Source organism: Panulirus ornatus, chromosome 72 (genome assembly GCF_036320965.1).
Source record: "Panulirus ornatus isolate Po-2019 chromosome 72, ASM3632096v1, whole genome shotgun sequence".
NCBI lineage: Eukaryota > Metazoa > Arthropoda > Malacostraca > Decapoda > Palinuridae > Panulirus > Panulirus ornatus.
This window is the reverse complement of record NC_092295.1, coordinates 14,454,999-14,473,936: the sequence shown is the minus strand read 5'-3', so window position 1 is coordinate 14,473,936 and position 18,938 is coordinate 14,454,999. Positions and strand designations below refer to the sequence as shown.

The 18,938-nt window shown below is 40.6% G+C and overlaps 1 protein-coding gene across 2 annotated transcripts in view; it reads left to right on the top strand.

Annotated features, from left to right (window-relative positions):
* The window catches only part of CycT (Cyclin T), a 132,363-nt gene that overhangs the window by 101,264 nt on the left and 12,161 nt on the right, over positions 1-18,938 (top strand). For both annotated transcript variants that reach the window (XM_071660706.1, XM_071660705.1), the window contains one exon: positions 10,387-10,669. In XM_071660706.1, the coding sequence (XP_071516807.1) occupies positions 10,387-10,669 (283 nt within the window). The remainder of the gene's footprint in view (positions 1-10,386; positions 10,670-18,938) is intronic.

Below are 18,938 nucleotides of genomic sequence, written 5' to 3'. Positions count from 1 at the left end.
ATATATAGGTGTGACATCTTTTTTCCAGTCAGTTGGCACCTAACCATCCAGTAGAGATTTGTTGAATATTTTTGATATTGGGTATATTAGCTGTCTCTTGACCTTTTTTTAAAAATCTTGGAGCTAAGTTAACTGGGCCATTGGACTTGTTAGGATTTAATTGGTCCAGGTATTTAAGTACTTCAGAGCTCTATATTTCTCTACTTTCAACTCATCTTCCTCAGATCCTTGAAACATTTTCATTGGTTGTGGTATTTGAGATGCTTCTTCAGTTGTGAATACTGAGTTAAAGGAATAATGCAGTATAGTAGCCATTTCCTTGTTGTCATTAGTTAATGTGTGCTTAACTTTCAAAGAAATTCTTACCTCATTTACTCTGTCTTATGACCATCTTACAGTATCTTTTTTTTTTTTAATTCCTGATGATTCTCATTGGTTCCCAGTGATTTGAATTTCTTATATGTTTTCTTCTTTTGTCAAATTAATCTTTCTATTCTCCTATTCATCCATGATGGCTTTGAAATATTGCAAGTTCTCTTCGTAATTCATGGATTATACTTATTTTCAGTTTCGAGCAGTGTTTTTAGAATTATTCCACATTTCCTGTACTGTGTGAATGTTAAGAAGTTTTGTCCAATTGGTACTGCAAATTGTGTGTGTAATATTTTCAAAATTTGCTCGCCTGTAATCTGGAATCAAGAGTTTGTTTTCATTTATTTCATAATCTAAAGATTGTTAGTAGATTGTTAGTGAAAGAGAAGAGAGAGGTGTTTGGATGATTTTTGCAGGGAAGTAGTGCAAATGACTGGGAGATGTATAAAAGAAAGTGACAGGAGGTCAAGACAAAGGTGCAAGAGGTGAAAAAGAGGGCAAGTGAGAGTTGGGGTGAGAGATTATCATTATATTTTAGGGAGAATAAAGCAATATTTTGGAAGGAGGTAGATAAAGTGCATAAGACAGGAACAAATGGGAACATCAGAGAAGGGGGCAAATGGGGAGGTAATAACAAGTAGTGATGAAGTGAGGAGATGGAGTGAGTATTTTGAAGGCTTGTTGAAAGTGCTTGATAATAGAGTGGCAGATATAGAGTGCCTTGGTCGGGATGGTGTGCGAAGTGAGAAGGTCAGGGAGAATGGTTTGGTAAACAGAGAAGAGGTAGTGAAAGCTTTGTGGAAGATGATTGCCCGCAAGGCGTTGGATTTGGATGGTATTGTAGGGAAATTTATTAAAAGAGGAGGTAACTGTGTTGTTGATTGGTTGGTAAGGATATTCATTGTATGTATGGATCATGGTGAAGTGCCTGAGGATGCATAGTGCCATTGCACAAAGGCAAAGGGGGTAAAGGTGAGTGTTCAAATTACAGAGGCATAAGTTTGTTGAGTATTCCGGGAAAATTACATGGAAGGGTTTTGATATAGAGGATAATGGCATTTACAAAGCCTTAGATTGGGGAAAAGCAGTGTGGCTTCTGAAGTGATAGAGGATGTGTGAATCAGGGGTTTGCTTTGAAGAATGTATGTGAGAAAGACTTGGAAAAACAAATGAATTTGTATGTAGCATTTATGGATCTGGAGAAGGCATATGGTAGGGTGCATAGATATGCTTTGTGGAAGGTTTTAAGAGTAAATGGTGTGGGAGGTAAGATGTTAAAAGCAGTGAAAAGTTTTTCTCTAGAATGTAAGGCATGTGTACGAGTAGGAAGAGAGGAAAGTGATTGGTTCCCGGTGAATTTTGGTTTGTGGCAAGGGTGCGAGATGTCTCTATGGTTGTTTAATTTGTTTAGATGAGGTTAGGGAGGTGAATGCAAGAGTTTTCTAGGGAGGGGCAAGTATGCAGTCTGTTGTGAATGAAAGAGCTTGGGAAGTGAGTTGTGGTGTTCGCTGATGATACAACGCTGATGGCTGATTCTGGTGAGAAACTGCAGAAGTTGATGAGTGAGTTTGGAAAATGTGAAAGAAGAAAGTTGAGAGTAAATGTGAAGAAGAGCAAGGTTCGTTAGGGTTGAGGGACAAGTTAACTGGGAGGTGAGTTTGAATGGAGAAAAACTGGAGGAAAGGAAGTGTTTTTAGATATCTGGGAGTGGACTTAGCATCGGATGGAACCATGGAAGCGAAAGTGAGTCACAGGGTGGGGGAAGGGATGGTGGTACTGGGAGCATTGAAGAAATCGTAAAAGGCGAGAACATGATCATAGAGAGCAAAGTTAGGTATGTTTAAAGGAATAATGATTCCAACAATGTTATATGGTTGTGAGGCGTGGGCTATAGATAGGGTTGTGCAGAGGAGGGTGGATGTGTTAGAAATGAAATATTTGAGGACAATATGCGGTGTGCGATGGTTTGATCGAGTAAGTAATGAAAGGGTAAGAGAGATGTGTGGTAATAAAAAGAGTGTGGTTGAGAGAGCAGAAGAGGATGTGTTGAAATGGTTTGGCCACATGGAGAGAATGACTGAGGAAAGATTGACAAAGAGGATATATGTGTCAGAGGTGGTGGGAAGGAGGAGAAGTGGGAGACCACATTCGAGGTGGAAGGATGGAATGAAAAAGATTTTGAGTGATTGGAGACTGATCATACTGGAGGGTGAAAGGTGTGCAAGGAATAGAGTTAATTGGAATGATGTGGTATACCAGGTCATGTGAAGACTGATCATACAGGAGGGTGAAAGGTGTGCAAGGAATAGAGTTAATTGGAATGATGTGGTATACCAGGTCATGTGATGACTGATCATACAGGAGGGTGAAAGGTGTGCAAAGAATAGAGTTAATTGGAATGATGTGATATACCAGGTCATGTGAAGACTGATCATATAGGAGGGTGAAAGGTGTGCAAGGAATAGAGTTAATTGGAATGATGTGGTACACTAGGTCATGTGAAGACTGATCATACAGGAGGGTGAAAGGTGTGCAAGGAATAGAGTTAATTGGAATGATGTGGTATACCAGGTCATGTGAAGCATTTAGGGTAAACCATGAAAAGTTTTGTGGGGCCTAGATGTGGAAAGGGAGCTGTGGTTTCGGTGCATTACACATGACAGCTAGAGACTGAGTGTGAACGAATGTAGCCTTTTTTTGTCTTTTCCTGGCTCTACCTCTCTGGAGGGGGATGCTATTTCCTGTGTAGTGGGGTGGCGGCAGGAATGGATGAAGGCAACAAGTATGAATATGTAAATATGTATATGTCTTTGTGTGTATATGTATGCTTATGTTAGAGTTGATAGAGATGCTCTGTGGAAGGTATTAAGAATATTTGGTGAGGGAGGAAAGTTGCCAGAAGCAGTGAAAAGTTTTTATTGAGGATGTAAGGCATGTGTATGAGTAGGAAGAGAGGAAAGTGATTGGTTCTCACTGAATGTCGGTTTGCGGCTGGGATGCTTGATGTCTCCATGATTGTTTAATTGGTTTATGGATGGGATTATAAGGGAGGTGAATGCAAGAGTTTTGGAGAGAGGGGCAACTATGCAGTCTGTTGTGGATGAGAGGGCTTGGGAAGTGAGTCAGTTGTTGTTCGCTGATGATACAGTGCTGGTGACTGAGTTTGGTAAAGTGTGTGAAAGAAGAAAGCTTAGAGTAAATGTGAATAAGAGCAAGGTTATTAGGTACAGTAGGGTTGAGGGACAAGTCAATTGGGAGGTAAGTTTGAATGGAAAAAACTGGAGGAAGTGAAGTGTTTTAGATATATGGGAGTGGATTTGGCGGCGGATGGAACCATGGAAGTGAAAATGAGTCACAGGGTGGGGTAGGGTGCTTAAGTTCTGGGAGCGTTGAAAAATGTGTAAAAGGCGAGAACATTATCTCGCAAAGCAAAAATGGGTATGTTTGAAGTAGTGGTACCAACAATGTTATATGGTTGCAAGGTGTGGGCTATAGATAGAGTTGTGTGGAGGAGGGTGGATGTGTTGGAAATGAGATGTTTGAGGCCAATATTATGTGGTGTGAGGTGGTTTGATCGAGTAAGTAATGAAAGGGTAAGAGAGATGTGTGGTAATAAAAAGAGTGTGGTTGAGAGAGCAGAAGAGGGTGTTTTGAAATGGTTTGGTCATATGGAGAGAATGAGTGAGGAAAGATTGACAAAGAGGATATATGTGTCGGAGGTGGAGGGAACGAGGAGAAGTGGGAGACCAAATTGGAGGTGGAAGGATGGAGTAAAAAGGTTTTGAGTGATCTGGGCCTGAACATGGAGGATGAAAGGCGTGTAAGGAATAGAGTGAATTGGAACGATGTGGTATACCAGGGTCGACGTGCTATCAATGGATTGAACCAGGGCATTTGAAGCATCTGGGGTAAACCATGGAAAGTTCTGTGGGGCCTGGATGTGGAAAGGGAGGTGTGGTTTCAGTGCATTATACATGAGAGCAAGAGACTGAGTGTGAACAAATGTGGCCTTTGTTGTCTTTTCCTAGCCCTACCTTGCGCACGTGCGGGGGGAGGGAGTTGTCATTTCATGTGTGATAGGGTGGCGACGGGAATATATGTAGGCAGCAAGTATGAATTATGTTCGTGTATATATGTATATGTCTGTGTATGTATGTATATGTATGCGTTGAAATGTATAGGTATGTATATGTGCATGTGTGGACCTGTCTGTAAATGCATGTGTATGGTAGTGGGTTGGGCCATCCTTTCATCTGCCTCCTTGCGCTACATTTGTGGGCGTTTATGTATATACATTGTATATGGGTGGGTTGGGCCATTCTTCTTGTGTTTTCTTGTGTTACCTCGCTGACGTGGGAGACGGCGATTAAGTGTAATAAATAGAATATAAATATAAATTTGTCTCATCAGACTGTGATCACTGTTTGACAAAGTCTCGCCTACATCACAAGAGTTAAGTTTGTGTCAGCGTTAAGGACAAGGTCAAGAATGTTTCTCTCTCTTGTTGGTTCTTAAGTTAACTTTTAGAAAAGTGCTTCAATCAGTTCTGTTTGTCTAGTTCCCTCTTGGTCCCCTGTGAACATGTTCCAGTTTATGCTTGGACTGTTGAACTGTTTACTATAGTTTTGATTTCTTTGTTTAGCATCTTATCACCGTGTTCCTTTTGCTTAGGAGGTCTGTAAGTAACACTGAGACTTAGTTTACTTTTGAACTTGTCGGTAATGTCAGTATAAAGAGAGTCGTGTATGTCTACTTTGTTCATCATTATAGCTCTTAGACTGTTATTGATGTAGATCAAAACTCCACCACCTACCCTGTATAAGCAGTCTTTCGTAAATAGTTTGTATCCTGGTGTTGCTAACTTGGCGATTAAGTGTTTATTCGCAGAGTTTACCCACGTCTCTGAGATTGCAATAATGTTTTGTGTTTCACTAACTGCATAAGATATACGTTCATAACATTTTTTAATGATGCTCCGGGCATTTTTGTGTATTAAAGTTATTTTTCATGGATTTGATTTCTGGACTGAATTTTCCTTTTTTTACTCTGGGTATGCATGTTTGTATTATCCACTATTAATGTTTGCATGTGCAGCAGCGGATGAGAGACGGTTTTCCATCTGTTTGGGTTCGCCGCCTTACTGTGACCCTCCCCTCGCTGGACTCTACCAGCCTTGGTCCTAAAAGTTACCTGAGAGTTGACCTGTATCTGTGCTAATAACCCACTGCTTATACTGCCTGAGTTGTCCTCAACTGACCCTCCTTGACCTAATGCAGAAGTTGGTGAATGAGTTTGGCAGAGTTTGTGAAAGGAGGAAGTTAAGAATAACTTTAAACAAAAAGGAATGTTATTAGGTTTAGTAGGGTATAGGAACAGGTTATTTTGAGTGTGAGTTTGAATGGAGAAATTTTTTAGAAAGTGAAGTGTTTTAGATACCTAGGAGTGAACATAGCAGAAAATCAAATCATTGAAGTATGGATGAAGAGGTAAAGGCTTGAGGAGCATTGAAGAATGTGTTGAAAGAGAGGCCATTATATGGGAGGGCAAAAATGTGTATGTTAAATGTACATTAGTCACGACAATGTAATATGATTGTGAGGCATGGTCTCTAGGTAAGGATGGAAGTGGGTTGATATGTTGGAAATTAAATGTTTGAGGACAGTTGGTGGTGTGAGGTGTGATCAGGTGAGTGATGGAATGGTAAGAGAGGGATGTGCTTAAGAATAGAGGTGTGGTTGAGAGAGCTGAAGAGGGTGTGCTGAGATGGTTGGACAGAGAGAATGAATGAACATTAGTTGACGAAAAGCATATATGTTTGAGAAGTGGAGGGAATAAGGTGAAGGGGAAGACCAAATTAGAGATGTAAGGATAGGGTAAAAAGATTTTGAGTGATCTGGCCCTGAACATATGGGAGGGTGAAAGTTCTGCAGGATATGTGAAGCAGCCCGGGGAAACCATGGAAAAGTCTGTGGGGCCTAGTAGTGGATAGGAGGCTGTTATTTTTTACATTACACATGACAGCTAGAGAATGGATGAGTGAATGTGGTCTTCCTTCATCTGTTCTTGGCACTACCTTGTTAATGCAGGAAACAGCAATGAAGTATGAAAAAAATTCTTGTATTTTTTTTTTTTTTTTTTTGGCCAGTGCTAATCCTTTAGGTTTTAGATTCATAACTAGTGAAGTATTTATAGAAGCACTGGGAGTGAATGTAAAAGAAATTGGTCTTTAGAATGAATTTCAACATGTTAGTTGTTATGCTGACCACATTTAAGTATAGGTGAAAAGATTGGCAATTCTATGTGCACTTTATTTTGATATTTTAGAATAACCTGACCAGTAGAAGTGTTTACCATATATTTAAGGAACATAGATAAAAGGATGGAACGGTTAGCTTTCAGTTGTATCTGATGATTCTTTAAATGTTGCTGTTTGCTCTTTCAGATGATATATCATTGGGTTATGCATATGTTATGATCACTTATTTGCAGAGTGTATGAGGCTTTTGGGAGCAAGGGCAGTATAGGATACTCCTCACTTGATGTAATCAACAGAAGATATGTGCTTCATGTTTTTTTCTCATACTTGATTGCCATTTCATGCGCTAGTGAGGTAGCATCAGGAACAGACGATAAAAGGCCACATGCTCTCCATTCTCTCTCCCACTTGTGTATAGCATGGAAGCCACAGCTTATCCCCAACCAGACCCCACAAAAGTTTCCATGGTTGACCATTTTGCTTCACATACCCAGGGACTCTCCATTGTCAGCACATCACCCTCTTGCATGTTGAGGCCCAATTCCATTCACACCTTTCACCCTCCTGCATGTTCAGGCTTTGATCGCTTAAAATCTTTTTCTCTCCATCCTTCAATCTCCAATATGGTTTCCCCATTCTCCATGGCCCCTCCACTTCTGATACTTGTATCATCTTCATCAACTTTTCCTCACTCTTCATCTCTCTCAACCATATTCTTTCTGTTCCCACACATCTCTCTTACCCTTTTTATTGATTATGTATCAAACCCCCTCACACTACATATTGTCCTTAAGAACATTTGATTTCCAACACACCTACCCTCCTCTGCTCAGCCTTATGCCTCACATCCATATAATATTGTTGGGACTATTATTCCTTCCAATGTACCCATTTTTGCCCTTCCAGATAATGTTCTTTCCTTGTGCACATTCTTCATTGCTCCAAGAATCTTCATCCACTCACCTACCCTATGACGTACTTCTGCTTCCATGGTTCTGGTTCCATTTGCTACCATGTCCACTCCCAGGCTACTGAAAGACTTCACTTCCAAGTTTTCTCCATTCATTCTCACACCCCAACTAACATGACCCTCAACCCTGCTAAACCTAATAAGTTTGCTTTTATTCACATTTGCTCTCAACTTTCTCCTTTCACACATGCTTTCAAGCTCAGTAACCAAGTTCTGCAGTGTCTCACTCAAATCTGCCACTATACTTTTTCTTTTAAGGCAGAGATGCACTTGACAGGTTGGTGACGATTGGCTGAATGAAACTTGTCGGAATAACATTGTTGTATTTCAAATAATTACCAAATAATGTGAATCAAAACTTATGTACTAACTCGGATTTCTCTCTCAGATATATGTTGTCAACTTATAATGCTAATGAGATGAAGTAATGTGTTGGTAAGCCTAGATTAAAGAAGAATAGTTGCCCAAGTCAACGACCTAAGCTTGTTCTCAGATGCACGCTACTTCATTTGTAAATTTTCACTTATTTTAACAGAAATTGGGAGAGATTGCACCAAACATAAGAAGAAATATGTAATTGTCAACTTGATTTTGAAAGCAGAATTTACTCAACATGGAATTAATGAAACTTTATGTGAAGCATTATGGGGAGAAAAGAATAACAGCCACTATCCCCTGGTGGAAGCACACCTCCAGTCACTTATTATTAGGAATAATGCTCCATATCATTCCAAAATATTAAACAAAGTTCCAACAATCGGCCACAAAAGGCACCAAATAATTCAGTGGTTGGAGTAAAATAAAATTGATCATGATCCCTCTGTTACAAAACTGCTTCAGATCTGCAAGTCATAAACAAAATGACATACATGAAATAGATCAAATATTTGAGGAATGGAAATATTGGAAAATGGAAAAACATCAAACAAAACATAACAGAGACATAAACAGAATGGCCATCATCAACCTAAAGGGATAAGGGGAACTAAGCTATTTTGAAAAAATGCTGGGATAAGAATCAGATGGAAGTGTGTTCCAGCCAGGCGACAGTGGCTGTTCTGTTTACCTCCCTGTAATGTTTCACATAAAGTTTCATTAATTCCATGTTTTGAGTAGATTCTGGTCTTCAAAAAAAGTTGATAATAACATGTTTCTTCTTTTGATTAGTGAAACTTGTCCCAATTTACATTAAGATATCTGAAAAGTTACACATGAAGTAGCGTGCATCCGAAAACAAGCTTAGGTTGTTGACATAGGCGACTGTTGTTATCTAATTTAGACTTACAATACATTACTTTATAATTTCTTTACTTGTTAGCATTATCTATTGACATAACATATATCTGAAGGAGAAATTTGAGTCACTGAATATTTCAATTTACATTATCTATTAATTATTTGAAATGCAATGATGTTATTAGGACACGTTGCATGTAGCCAATCATCACCAACCTATTGAGTGCATTTTAACACTGATAAAAAAGAAGAGTATAGTGCTACATCATCAGCAAACAATAACAGACTCACTTCCGGGGCCCTCTCAGCCCCCGTAGTCTAGATACTCGCCCCTCTATCCAAGACTCACACTTACCTCCCTCACCTCCCCATCCATAAACAAACTGAGCAACCAAGGTGACATCACACACTCCTGCTGCAGACCAGCCTTCATGTGGTACCATTCATTCTCCTCTCTTCTTGTACACATACTTTACACCCTTGATAAAAATTGTCACTGCTTGTAACAGCTTTGCTCTCACACCATGAATTTTTAAGACCTTCCACAAGACATCTCTATCAACCCTTTCATTGCTTTCTCCAAGTCCATAAAAATTGTCACTGCTTTTAACAGCTTTGCTCTCGCACCATATATATTTTTAAGACCTTCCAAAAAGAAATCTCTCTCAGCCCTTTCATATGCTTTCTCCAAGTACATAGATGCCACAAACAAATCCATTTGCTTCTCTTAAGTATTTTTCATGCACATTTCTTGAAGCAAACACTTGATCCACTCATCCTATGCCATCACTCTTCCTCTGCCACCACTGAAACCACACTGCTCCTCCCCAGTCTGATGCTTTATACATGCTTTCAGCCTTTCATCAGTACCCTTCCATACAACTTACAGGTATACTCAACAGACTTATACCACTTTTGTTTGAACACTTGCTTTTATCCCCCATGCCTTTATACATTGGCACCATACATGCATTCCGCTTTGTAAACATGTTTGAAAATTTATTGAAGTTCAAGTTATGATTTGGAATTTTCATCTCATGGCTTTCATAAATGCCTTATTTCATTTGCAGTAGTCAGGACAACTAGTGATTTATATTTGGATAAGATTTCATTTAATGATTAATTTTCTTAACTAAATAATCATTTTGATTATTTGGAGAATGGTGTGGATGCACTGTGACAGATGAAGTATTTTCTTCCTTTTTGTTTGTACAACTGTTTCTTCAATTAGCACATATGCTCCAATTGCTGTTTAGTGCTGAAAATTGGTTTTGATTTGAGATTGGTTTCTGCATTCTGAGAGAAGGTTCAAAGGACATTTAAACCTACAATTCTCCCATTGCAGTAAGTAATGTTCAACCTGGCTCTTTTGTGTTTATAAGTAGGATGTTAAGGTTATTTTTCAGGTGTCTGAATGGTTACTAACATTGTTAAGAGAAATGTTTTAGCATGAATTTGGTATAGCAACTTTGACAGGGTAGGTTGATTAATCATGCTGCCAAAGTGTAGAAACCAGCCTCTCTAATCAAAACCAATTTTCTGATTACAACAGATCCAGCGGGTAACTGAAGGCAAGGATTGGTTTTGGTATGTCGACAAGACAGTGACACTTGAGTTGCTGCAGTCATTGACAGCTGAGTTCCTTGCGATTCTGGATAAGTGTCCAAATCGGCTCAAGAAGATAATGAATTCCTCGCAGCACACGGATGACCGAGGCAAAGGAAGCCAGCCAGGATCCTCTTCCACTGTGCCTTCATCTCGTTCCATTGCAGCTGTGGGAGGATCATCTGCTGTGTCATCACGTGGGCATGACCACAACTCCCATAATAAAACAGGTAGAGAAATAGTATTAGAATTATTTTTATGTACAGTGCATATGAGAATGAGAAAATAGTGATTATGAAAATTTTTGGTATTTAAATTATTGAATTTTTAATCTGACAGCAAGCCAAGGAATCTGAACACTTCAAATTCATCCAAAGAATGTAGGATTAGAATTGATTAGAATTAATGTTGACCAGCAACTGTTAAGAACACAACAGTGAATCAACAGTTGTGTGCCAGTGATCAGCAACACATACTAGAAATAGTGATATTAAAGCTTCTGCGAATTTTCATTGGTGTTATTCCTCTTCTGCCCTTTTATAGCAGGTGAGAGACTAGTCTCACTTATTTAGGTTTCTCTTGAGGGTTGTCTTAGAAATCTTGTTAATACAGGTTGTGAAGAGGGCAATGTTTTTATTATGTATGGGTGTAAGAGATGAACTTGAGATATCCTATGCTCTTATTTTTTGTGTTTGACTCCCTTTAAAATCTTTTGGTTATAACCAAGATTCGTATTTTTAGTTACCTGTTGGAGTGTGGTGTGGTTGTTTACTCCATCCTTGGATAGTATGCCCCTTGACAGTTACAGTATTGATGTTATACTGCATCATATGACCTTTATGTAGTCATAATGTATGGCATTTGATAGCATACTAAACAACTGTTAGTGAATAAGCAGCACCAGTACAACATCCTGATATGTTGTCCCTAATTTTTCAGTTTATAAATTTGGCTTACATTTCATTGGGCACTTGAGAGATGAATTACAAATTTGACAAACTATAATAACAAATTGACATATATAGATTTTTTTACAGGTCTTTTGGAACCAATCCATGTTCAAATTATGGATGGTAGAATTTAGTTATCAGTCTTTCAGTATGGTCTGAGTATTTTGTAACTTTAACCCTGTTTTTATTTGATGTTGACTTTTTTTAATGTTGAAGGCTCCTGTCATGGACAAAAGTCTACATTGAGGTCTTAATTGAAAGATAGAGAATTATGAAGTGGTAAAAGAAAAGACAAGGGAAAGTATTTATGAAGTTTTGAGTACATGAAAGACCTGTCTTTTGAAATGTGCCAGGACATAGTTATTGGGAAAGACATGAAAAGGTAGAGAGTTCCAAAGCTTCTATATGCAGGGAAAGAAGCATTTGTCTAAATGGCTCACTCTTGAGTTGCTGATGGCCTCACAATAATCAGGTGACACAGCAGCTTGCTGAGTATTGCATGGTCCAGCTCTTGGGAGCAGAAACCAAAGTAATATGTGTAGAAGAGGGGAAAGCGAACCAACACTGCAGCAGCAAGGCGATCAAGTTTGGAAGCTAGCCTGGGACAGTTTATGAGTTGAACCACTTTCGACTCAACTATGTCAAATAAGGATGCAGAGATCGAACCACTGCATATGTAAGAGCAAGAGTCTCTCTCTCTCTCTCTCTCTCTCTCTCTCTCCCTCTCCCTCTCCCTCTCTCTCTCTCCCTCCCTCTCTCCCTCCCTCTCTCTCCCTCCCTCTCTCTCCCTCCCTCTCTCTCCCTCTCTCTCCCTCCCTCCCTCTCTCTCCCTCCCTCCCTCTCTCTCCCTCCCTCTCCCTCCCTCCCTCTCCCTCCCTCCCTCTCCCTCCCTCTCCCTCCCTCCCCCTCCCTCCCTCCCTCTCCCTCCCTCCCTCCCTCCCTCCCTCTCCCTCCCTCCCTCCCTCCCTCCCTCCCTCCCTCTCTCAAAAAAAAAAAAAAAAAAATGAGGATATTAGACAGTCTTCCAATATCTAGGTCACATAGAATTTATTTAAACCAGAGACCTCTATTCATAGACTACTCTGTAGTTTAAATGAGGGCATCATATACCCTGGCTCAGCCCATTGATAAGATGTTGGCTTACATATACCACTCAATAGATTTGTACTACATATACAATGCTGATAGATTTGTACTATATATACAATGCTGCTTAATGTAAACACTTTTCTTTTCTTCCCTAACTGCTGCCTCTCCCTCTGTTTTAGGTAGTTGGAACGAATGAATAGTAGTCTCATTTTGACACTATTTCTACCTGTTATGTTTTCTAGAAAAATAGGAAAATAAGCATCCACAGCTAAGCTCCTCTGACTACTCTTTGACTATGGCTCATGGCATGGTTCAGCCCATTTACAGCATGTGACCTTTCCATGTACCACATCACTCCAGTTCATTTCGTAGATGTCTCGTGCATGTGTTTGACAAACATAGGCTTGGTGAAGAAGTTGGACTTGCAGTTCTAGAACATGTATGATGCCTTGGTACCCTCTTGAAACATTTCTTGTAGTCACTTCCTAAAGTTCTGTTTTTTAAATGAATTTCTCATGGATAAAGTTTACCCTTATTTTTGCCTCTTAGATGAGACTCTGCTGCTACAAGAATCTTGTAGTCTGACCTGGGTTTATCCCTTAATCTGTTCATAATCTGTTCAGATCATCTGACCATCTGACGGGCTTTTCATAGTCTCTATCACTGTCATCAACATTGTCTTCAGTATGGCATGTAACCATTGTTGCAATGCCTTTATTCAGCATTTGATCAACCACGTGTACTTCATTAATGCTATTCGTCCAGTTCATAATATCTTCATGTCAGTTCTATGTCACCCTGTTGTTCACACCCCTTCATGTACCTTAACATTGCTGTTGCTAGTGCCGTTCTTTGAGATTAGGGTTGTCAAACATGGAAACTAGCCATAGATTATACCTTTCCCTTTAAATGTTGCCCAAATCACTGACTCCCTTGCTCATGTAAGTACCCAGAGAAGTATTTTCCCTGATGTTAAACTCTTGAAAATTTTTGTTTGACAAGCACATGAACAGGAACTAACTGAATAGTACTTGACAAAGTTCCTTTAGTTGATGTGGATTATTCAATGGCACATTGGTTGTCATTGAAGTTCAGGTATGGCGAAGTGTTATTGCAGAATTGTATCTAGGTAGTAGCACATCAGCGTCTGGGTGTGCAGAACAGTAGTCCAAAACAAATACAGTCATGCAGTTTTCCAGAAGCACCAACTAATAAGTATTTCTGAGCCTCCATCACTGAATGGTATTGGACTTCTTAGTGGTCATGTCATGTGTAAAGCCCCGAAACCTTGGGCCCCCTATTAACAATCAGGGGCCACCTTTCCCTTTAATAGTTATTTTTTTTTATTTATTTTACTTTGTCGCCGTCTCCCGCATTAGAGAGGTAGTGCAAGGAAACAGACGAAAGAATGGCCCAACCCACCCACATACACGTCCACACACGCAAATATACATACCTATACATCTCAGCGTATATATATATATACATACACACACACAGACATATACATATGTACACATGTACATAATTCATACTGTTTGACTTTATTCATTACCATCGCCACCTCGCCACACACGAAATAACAACCCCCTCCCTCCTTGTGTGTGCGAGCTAGCGCTAGGAAAAGACAACAAAGGCCACATTCGTTCACACTCAGTCTCTAACTATCATGTAATAGTGCACCGAAACCACAGCTCCCTTTTCACATCCAGGCCCCACAGAACTTTCCATGGTTTACCCCAGACACTTCACATGCCCTGGTTCAATCCATTGACAGCACGTTGACCCCGGCATGCCACATCGTTCCAATTCACTCTATTCCTTGCACGCCTTTCACCCTCCTGCATGTTCAGGCCCCGATCACTCAAAATCTTTTTCACTCCATCTTTCCACCTCCAATTTGGTCTCCCACTTCTCCTCGTTCCCTCCACCTCCGACACATATATCCTCTTTGTCAATCTTTCCTCACTCATTCTCTCCATGTGACCAAACCATTTCAAAACACCTTCTTCTGCTCTCTCAACCACACTCATTTTATTACCACACATCTCTCTTACCCTATTATTACTTACTCGATCAAACCACCTCACACCACATATTGTCCTCAAACATCTCATTTCCAGCACATCCACCCTCCTGCGCACAACTCTATCCATAGACCACGCTACGCAACCATACAACATTGTTGGAACCACTATTCCTTCAAACATATCCATTTTTGCTTTCCGAGGTAATGTTCTCGACTTCCACACATTCTTCAAGGCTCCCAGAATTTTCGCTCCCTCCCCTACCCTATGATTCACTTCCGCTTCCGTGGTTCCATCCGCTGCCAAATCCACTCCCAGATGTCTAAAACACTTCACTTCCTCCAGTTTTTTCCATTCAAACTTACCTCCCAATTGACTTGCCCCTCAACCCTACTGTACCTAATAACCTTGCTCTTATTCACATTTACTAGTAACTCACCTTTCTTTTTTCACACACTGTACCAAACTCAGTCACCAGCTTCTGCAGTTTCTCACATGAATCAGCCACCAGTGCTGCATCATCAGCGAACAACAAGTGACTCACTTCCCAAGCTCTCTCATCCACAACAGACTGCATACTTGCCCCTCTCTCCAAAACTCTTGCATTCACCTCCCTAACAACCCCATCCATGAACAAATTAAACAACCATGGAGACATCACACACCCCTGCCGCAAACCTACATTCACTGAGAACCAGTCGCTTTCCTCTCTTCCTACACGTACACATGCCTTACATCCTCGATAAAAAAACTTTTCACTGCTTCTAACAACTTGCCTCCCACACAATATATTCTTAATACCTTCCACAGAGCATCTCTATCAACTCTTTCATATGCCTTCTCCAGATCCATAAATGCTACATACAAATCCATCTGCTTTTCTAAGTATTTTTCACTTACATTCATCAAAGCAAACACCTGATCCACACATCCTCTATCACTTCTGAAACCACACTGCTCTTCCCCAATCTGATGCCCTGTACATGCCTTCACCCTCTCAATCAATACCCTCCCATATAATTTCCCAGGAATACTCAACAAACTTATACCTCTGTAATTTGAGCACTCACTTTTATCCCCTTTGCCTTTGTACAATGGCACTATGCACGCATTCCGCCAATCCACAGGCACCTCACCATGAATCATACATACATTAAATAACCTTACCAACCAGTCAACAATACAGTCACCCCCTTTTTTAATAGATTCCACTGCAGTACCATCCAAACCCGCTGCCTTGCCGGCTTTCATCTTCCACAAATCTTTTACTACCTCTTCTCTGTTTACCAAATCATTTTCCCTAACCCTCCCACTTTGCACACCACCTCGACCAAAACACCCTATATCTGCACTCTATGATCAAACACATTCAGCAAACCTTCAAAATACTCACTCCATCTTCTCGCATCACCACTACTTGTTATCACCTCACATCACCACTACTTATCACCTTCCCATTAGCCCCCTTTACTGAAGTTCCCATTTGTTCTCTTGTCTTACGCACTGTATTTACCTCCTTCCCTCCCTAGAATTTAATTATACTCTCTCACCCCATCTCTCATTTGCCCTCTTTTTCACCTCTTGCACCTTTCTCTTGACCTCCTGCCTCTTTCTTTTATACATCTCCCACTCTTTTTTCTTTCTTTCAAACCACCCGCCATTTCCCGCACCAGCGAGGTAGCATTAAGAACAGAGGACTGGGCCTTGAGGGAATACCCTCACCTGGCCCAATTCTCTGTTTCGTCCAAATGCCTCTCTCTTCTCTTTCACTAATAATCTTACATCTTCACCCCACCACTCACTACCCTTTCTAATCTGCCCACCTCCCACGTTTCTCATGCCACAAGCATCTTTTGCGCAAACTATCATTGCTTCCCAAAATACATCTCATTCCTCCCCCACTCCCCTTACCTCCTTTGTTCTCACCTTTTTCCATTCTGTACTCAGTCTCTCCTGGTACTTCCTCACACAAGTCTCCTTCCCAAGCTCGCTTACTCTCACCACTCTCTTCACCCCAACATTCTCTCTTCTTTTCTGAAAACCTTTACAAATCTTCACCTTCGCCTCCACAAGATAATGATCAGCCATCCCTCCAGTTGCGCCTCTCAGCACATTAACATCCAAAAGTCTCTCTTTCCCGTGCCTGTCAATTAACACATAATCCAATAACGCTCTCTGGCCATCTCTCCTACTTACATACGTATACTTATGTATATCTCTCTTTTTAAACCAGGTATTCCCAATCACCAGTCCTTTTTCAGCACATAAATCTACAAGCTCTTCATCATTTCCATTTACAACACTGAACACCCCATGTATACCAATTATTCCCTCAACTGCCACATTACTCACCTTTGCATTCAAATCACCCATCACTATAACCCGGTCTCATGCATCAAAACCACTAACTCACTCATCCAGCTGCTTCCAAAACACTTGCCTCTCATGATCTTTCTTCTCATGCCCAGGTGCATATGCACCAATAATCTCCCTTCTCTCTCCATCAACTTTCAGTTTTACCCATATCAATCTAGAGTTTACTTTCTTACACTCTATCACATACTCCCACCACTCCTGTTTCAGGAGTAGTGCTACTCCTTCCCTTGCTCTTGTCCTCTCACTAATCCCTGACTTTACTCCCAAGACATTCCCAAACCACTCTTCCCCTTTACCCTTGAGCTTCGTTTCACTCAGAGCCAAAACATCCAGGTTCCTTTCCTCAAACATACTACCTATTTCTCCTTTTTTCTCATCTTGGTTACATCCACACACATTTAGACACCCCAATCTGAGCCTTCGAGGAGGATGAGCACTCCCGTGTGACTCCTTCTGTTTTCCCTTTTAGAAAGTAAAAATACAAGGAGGGGAGGGTTTCTGGCCCCCCTGCTCCTGTTCCCTTTAGTCGCCTTCTAAGACATGTGAGGAATGCGTGGGAAGTATTCTTTCTCCTCTATCCCCTTTTAAATGTTGCCTAAATCACTGACTCCCTTGCTCATTTAAGTACCCAGAGAAGTATTTTCCCTGATGTTAAACTCTTGAAAATTTCTGTTTGACAAGCACATGAACAGGAACTAACTGAATAGTGCTTGACAAAGTTCTTTTAGTTGATGTGGATTATTCATTGGCCCATTGGCTGTCATTGAAGTTCAGGTATGGCGAAGTTTTATTGCAGAATTATATATAGGTAGTAGCACATCAGCGTCTGGGTGTGCAGAACAGTTGTTCAAAACAAATACAGTCATGCAGTTTTCCAGGAGCACCAACTAATAAGTATTCCTGAGCCTCCATCACAGAATGGTATCAGACTTCTTAGTGGTCATGTCATGTGTAAAGCACCAAAACCTTGGCCCCCTATTAACAATCAGGCTCTACAGACCTTTCTATGTTTTCCCCTGACTGCTTCATATTCCCTGAATCAGTCCTTTGGCAACACATCGTCCCTTGTTGTACCACAGTGCTACAATTTGCATTATCCCTAGCAAGCCTTACATCTTTCCACATGTTCTCACCCCAAACCTTCAGAGCATCTTTCTTTCCATCTTTCCACCTCCTCTTTGGTTCCTACCTTTTCCTTGTTCCATCCTTTACCACATAGTGTCCTCAGACATTTGATTAGCTTGTGACATTAGGTAGATGTAGTTAGTAGGCGCCTTTGGAAACACTGTGCTACAGTTGCCCTCTGCCAGTGGCCTGTTTATGGTAAGGCACTAAAGGCTAAGAAGCAGTACTGGAGTTCACCAGTTATAGAGACTTTTGCTGTGGCCACCTGCTTGGAGGGATTTCCCAAAGAGAATGGGCGTTAGAGATATAGATAGGTATATAGATAGACAGGACATCTCAGTGGGGTAGACAAAATCTAGTTAGTTTAGTGCCTCCAGAACCTGGTTTCTACCCATCTCTATCAAAAACTCATCACAACTATCATTACTCCTTTGACTTTTCTGTAATTCCACCTCTTGACTCATTGACCATACTTGGTATTACTGTAACATTCACTCTTTCTTGGAAGCCCCACATTGCAGAGATAGCTAAGTCTGCTTCTTAGAACCTGGGAGTCCTGTTTATATGTTGAAATGTATTAGTTCTTAATGGAGTACTGCTCTCTTATGTGTGGTGGTTCTTGCTTTGCATCCTTATTTGACTGAGTTGAGTTGAAAGTGCTCTGACTCATAAACTCTCCTAGGTTAACTTCAAAACTCGACCCTCATGCCCTACACTGCTTTGTTGGTTTACTTCCCTGCTTTTGTTGGAATTACTTTGGTTTTTGCACCCAAGAGCTGGCTGCTTATGTTTCCCCATGTGATACTCAGCAAGCAGCTGTCACATTTTTACTGTGTGGCTGTTGGCAATTCAAGGGTGAGATGTTTTGATAACTTTCTTTCTGTACACCTTGAAGCATTGGAACTCTCCCTTTTCATGTCTTTCCCAATAAC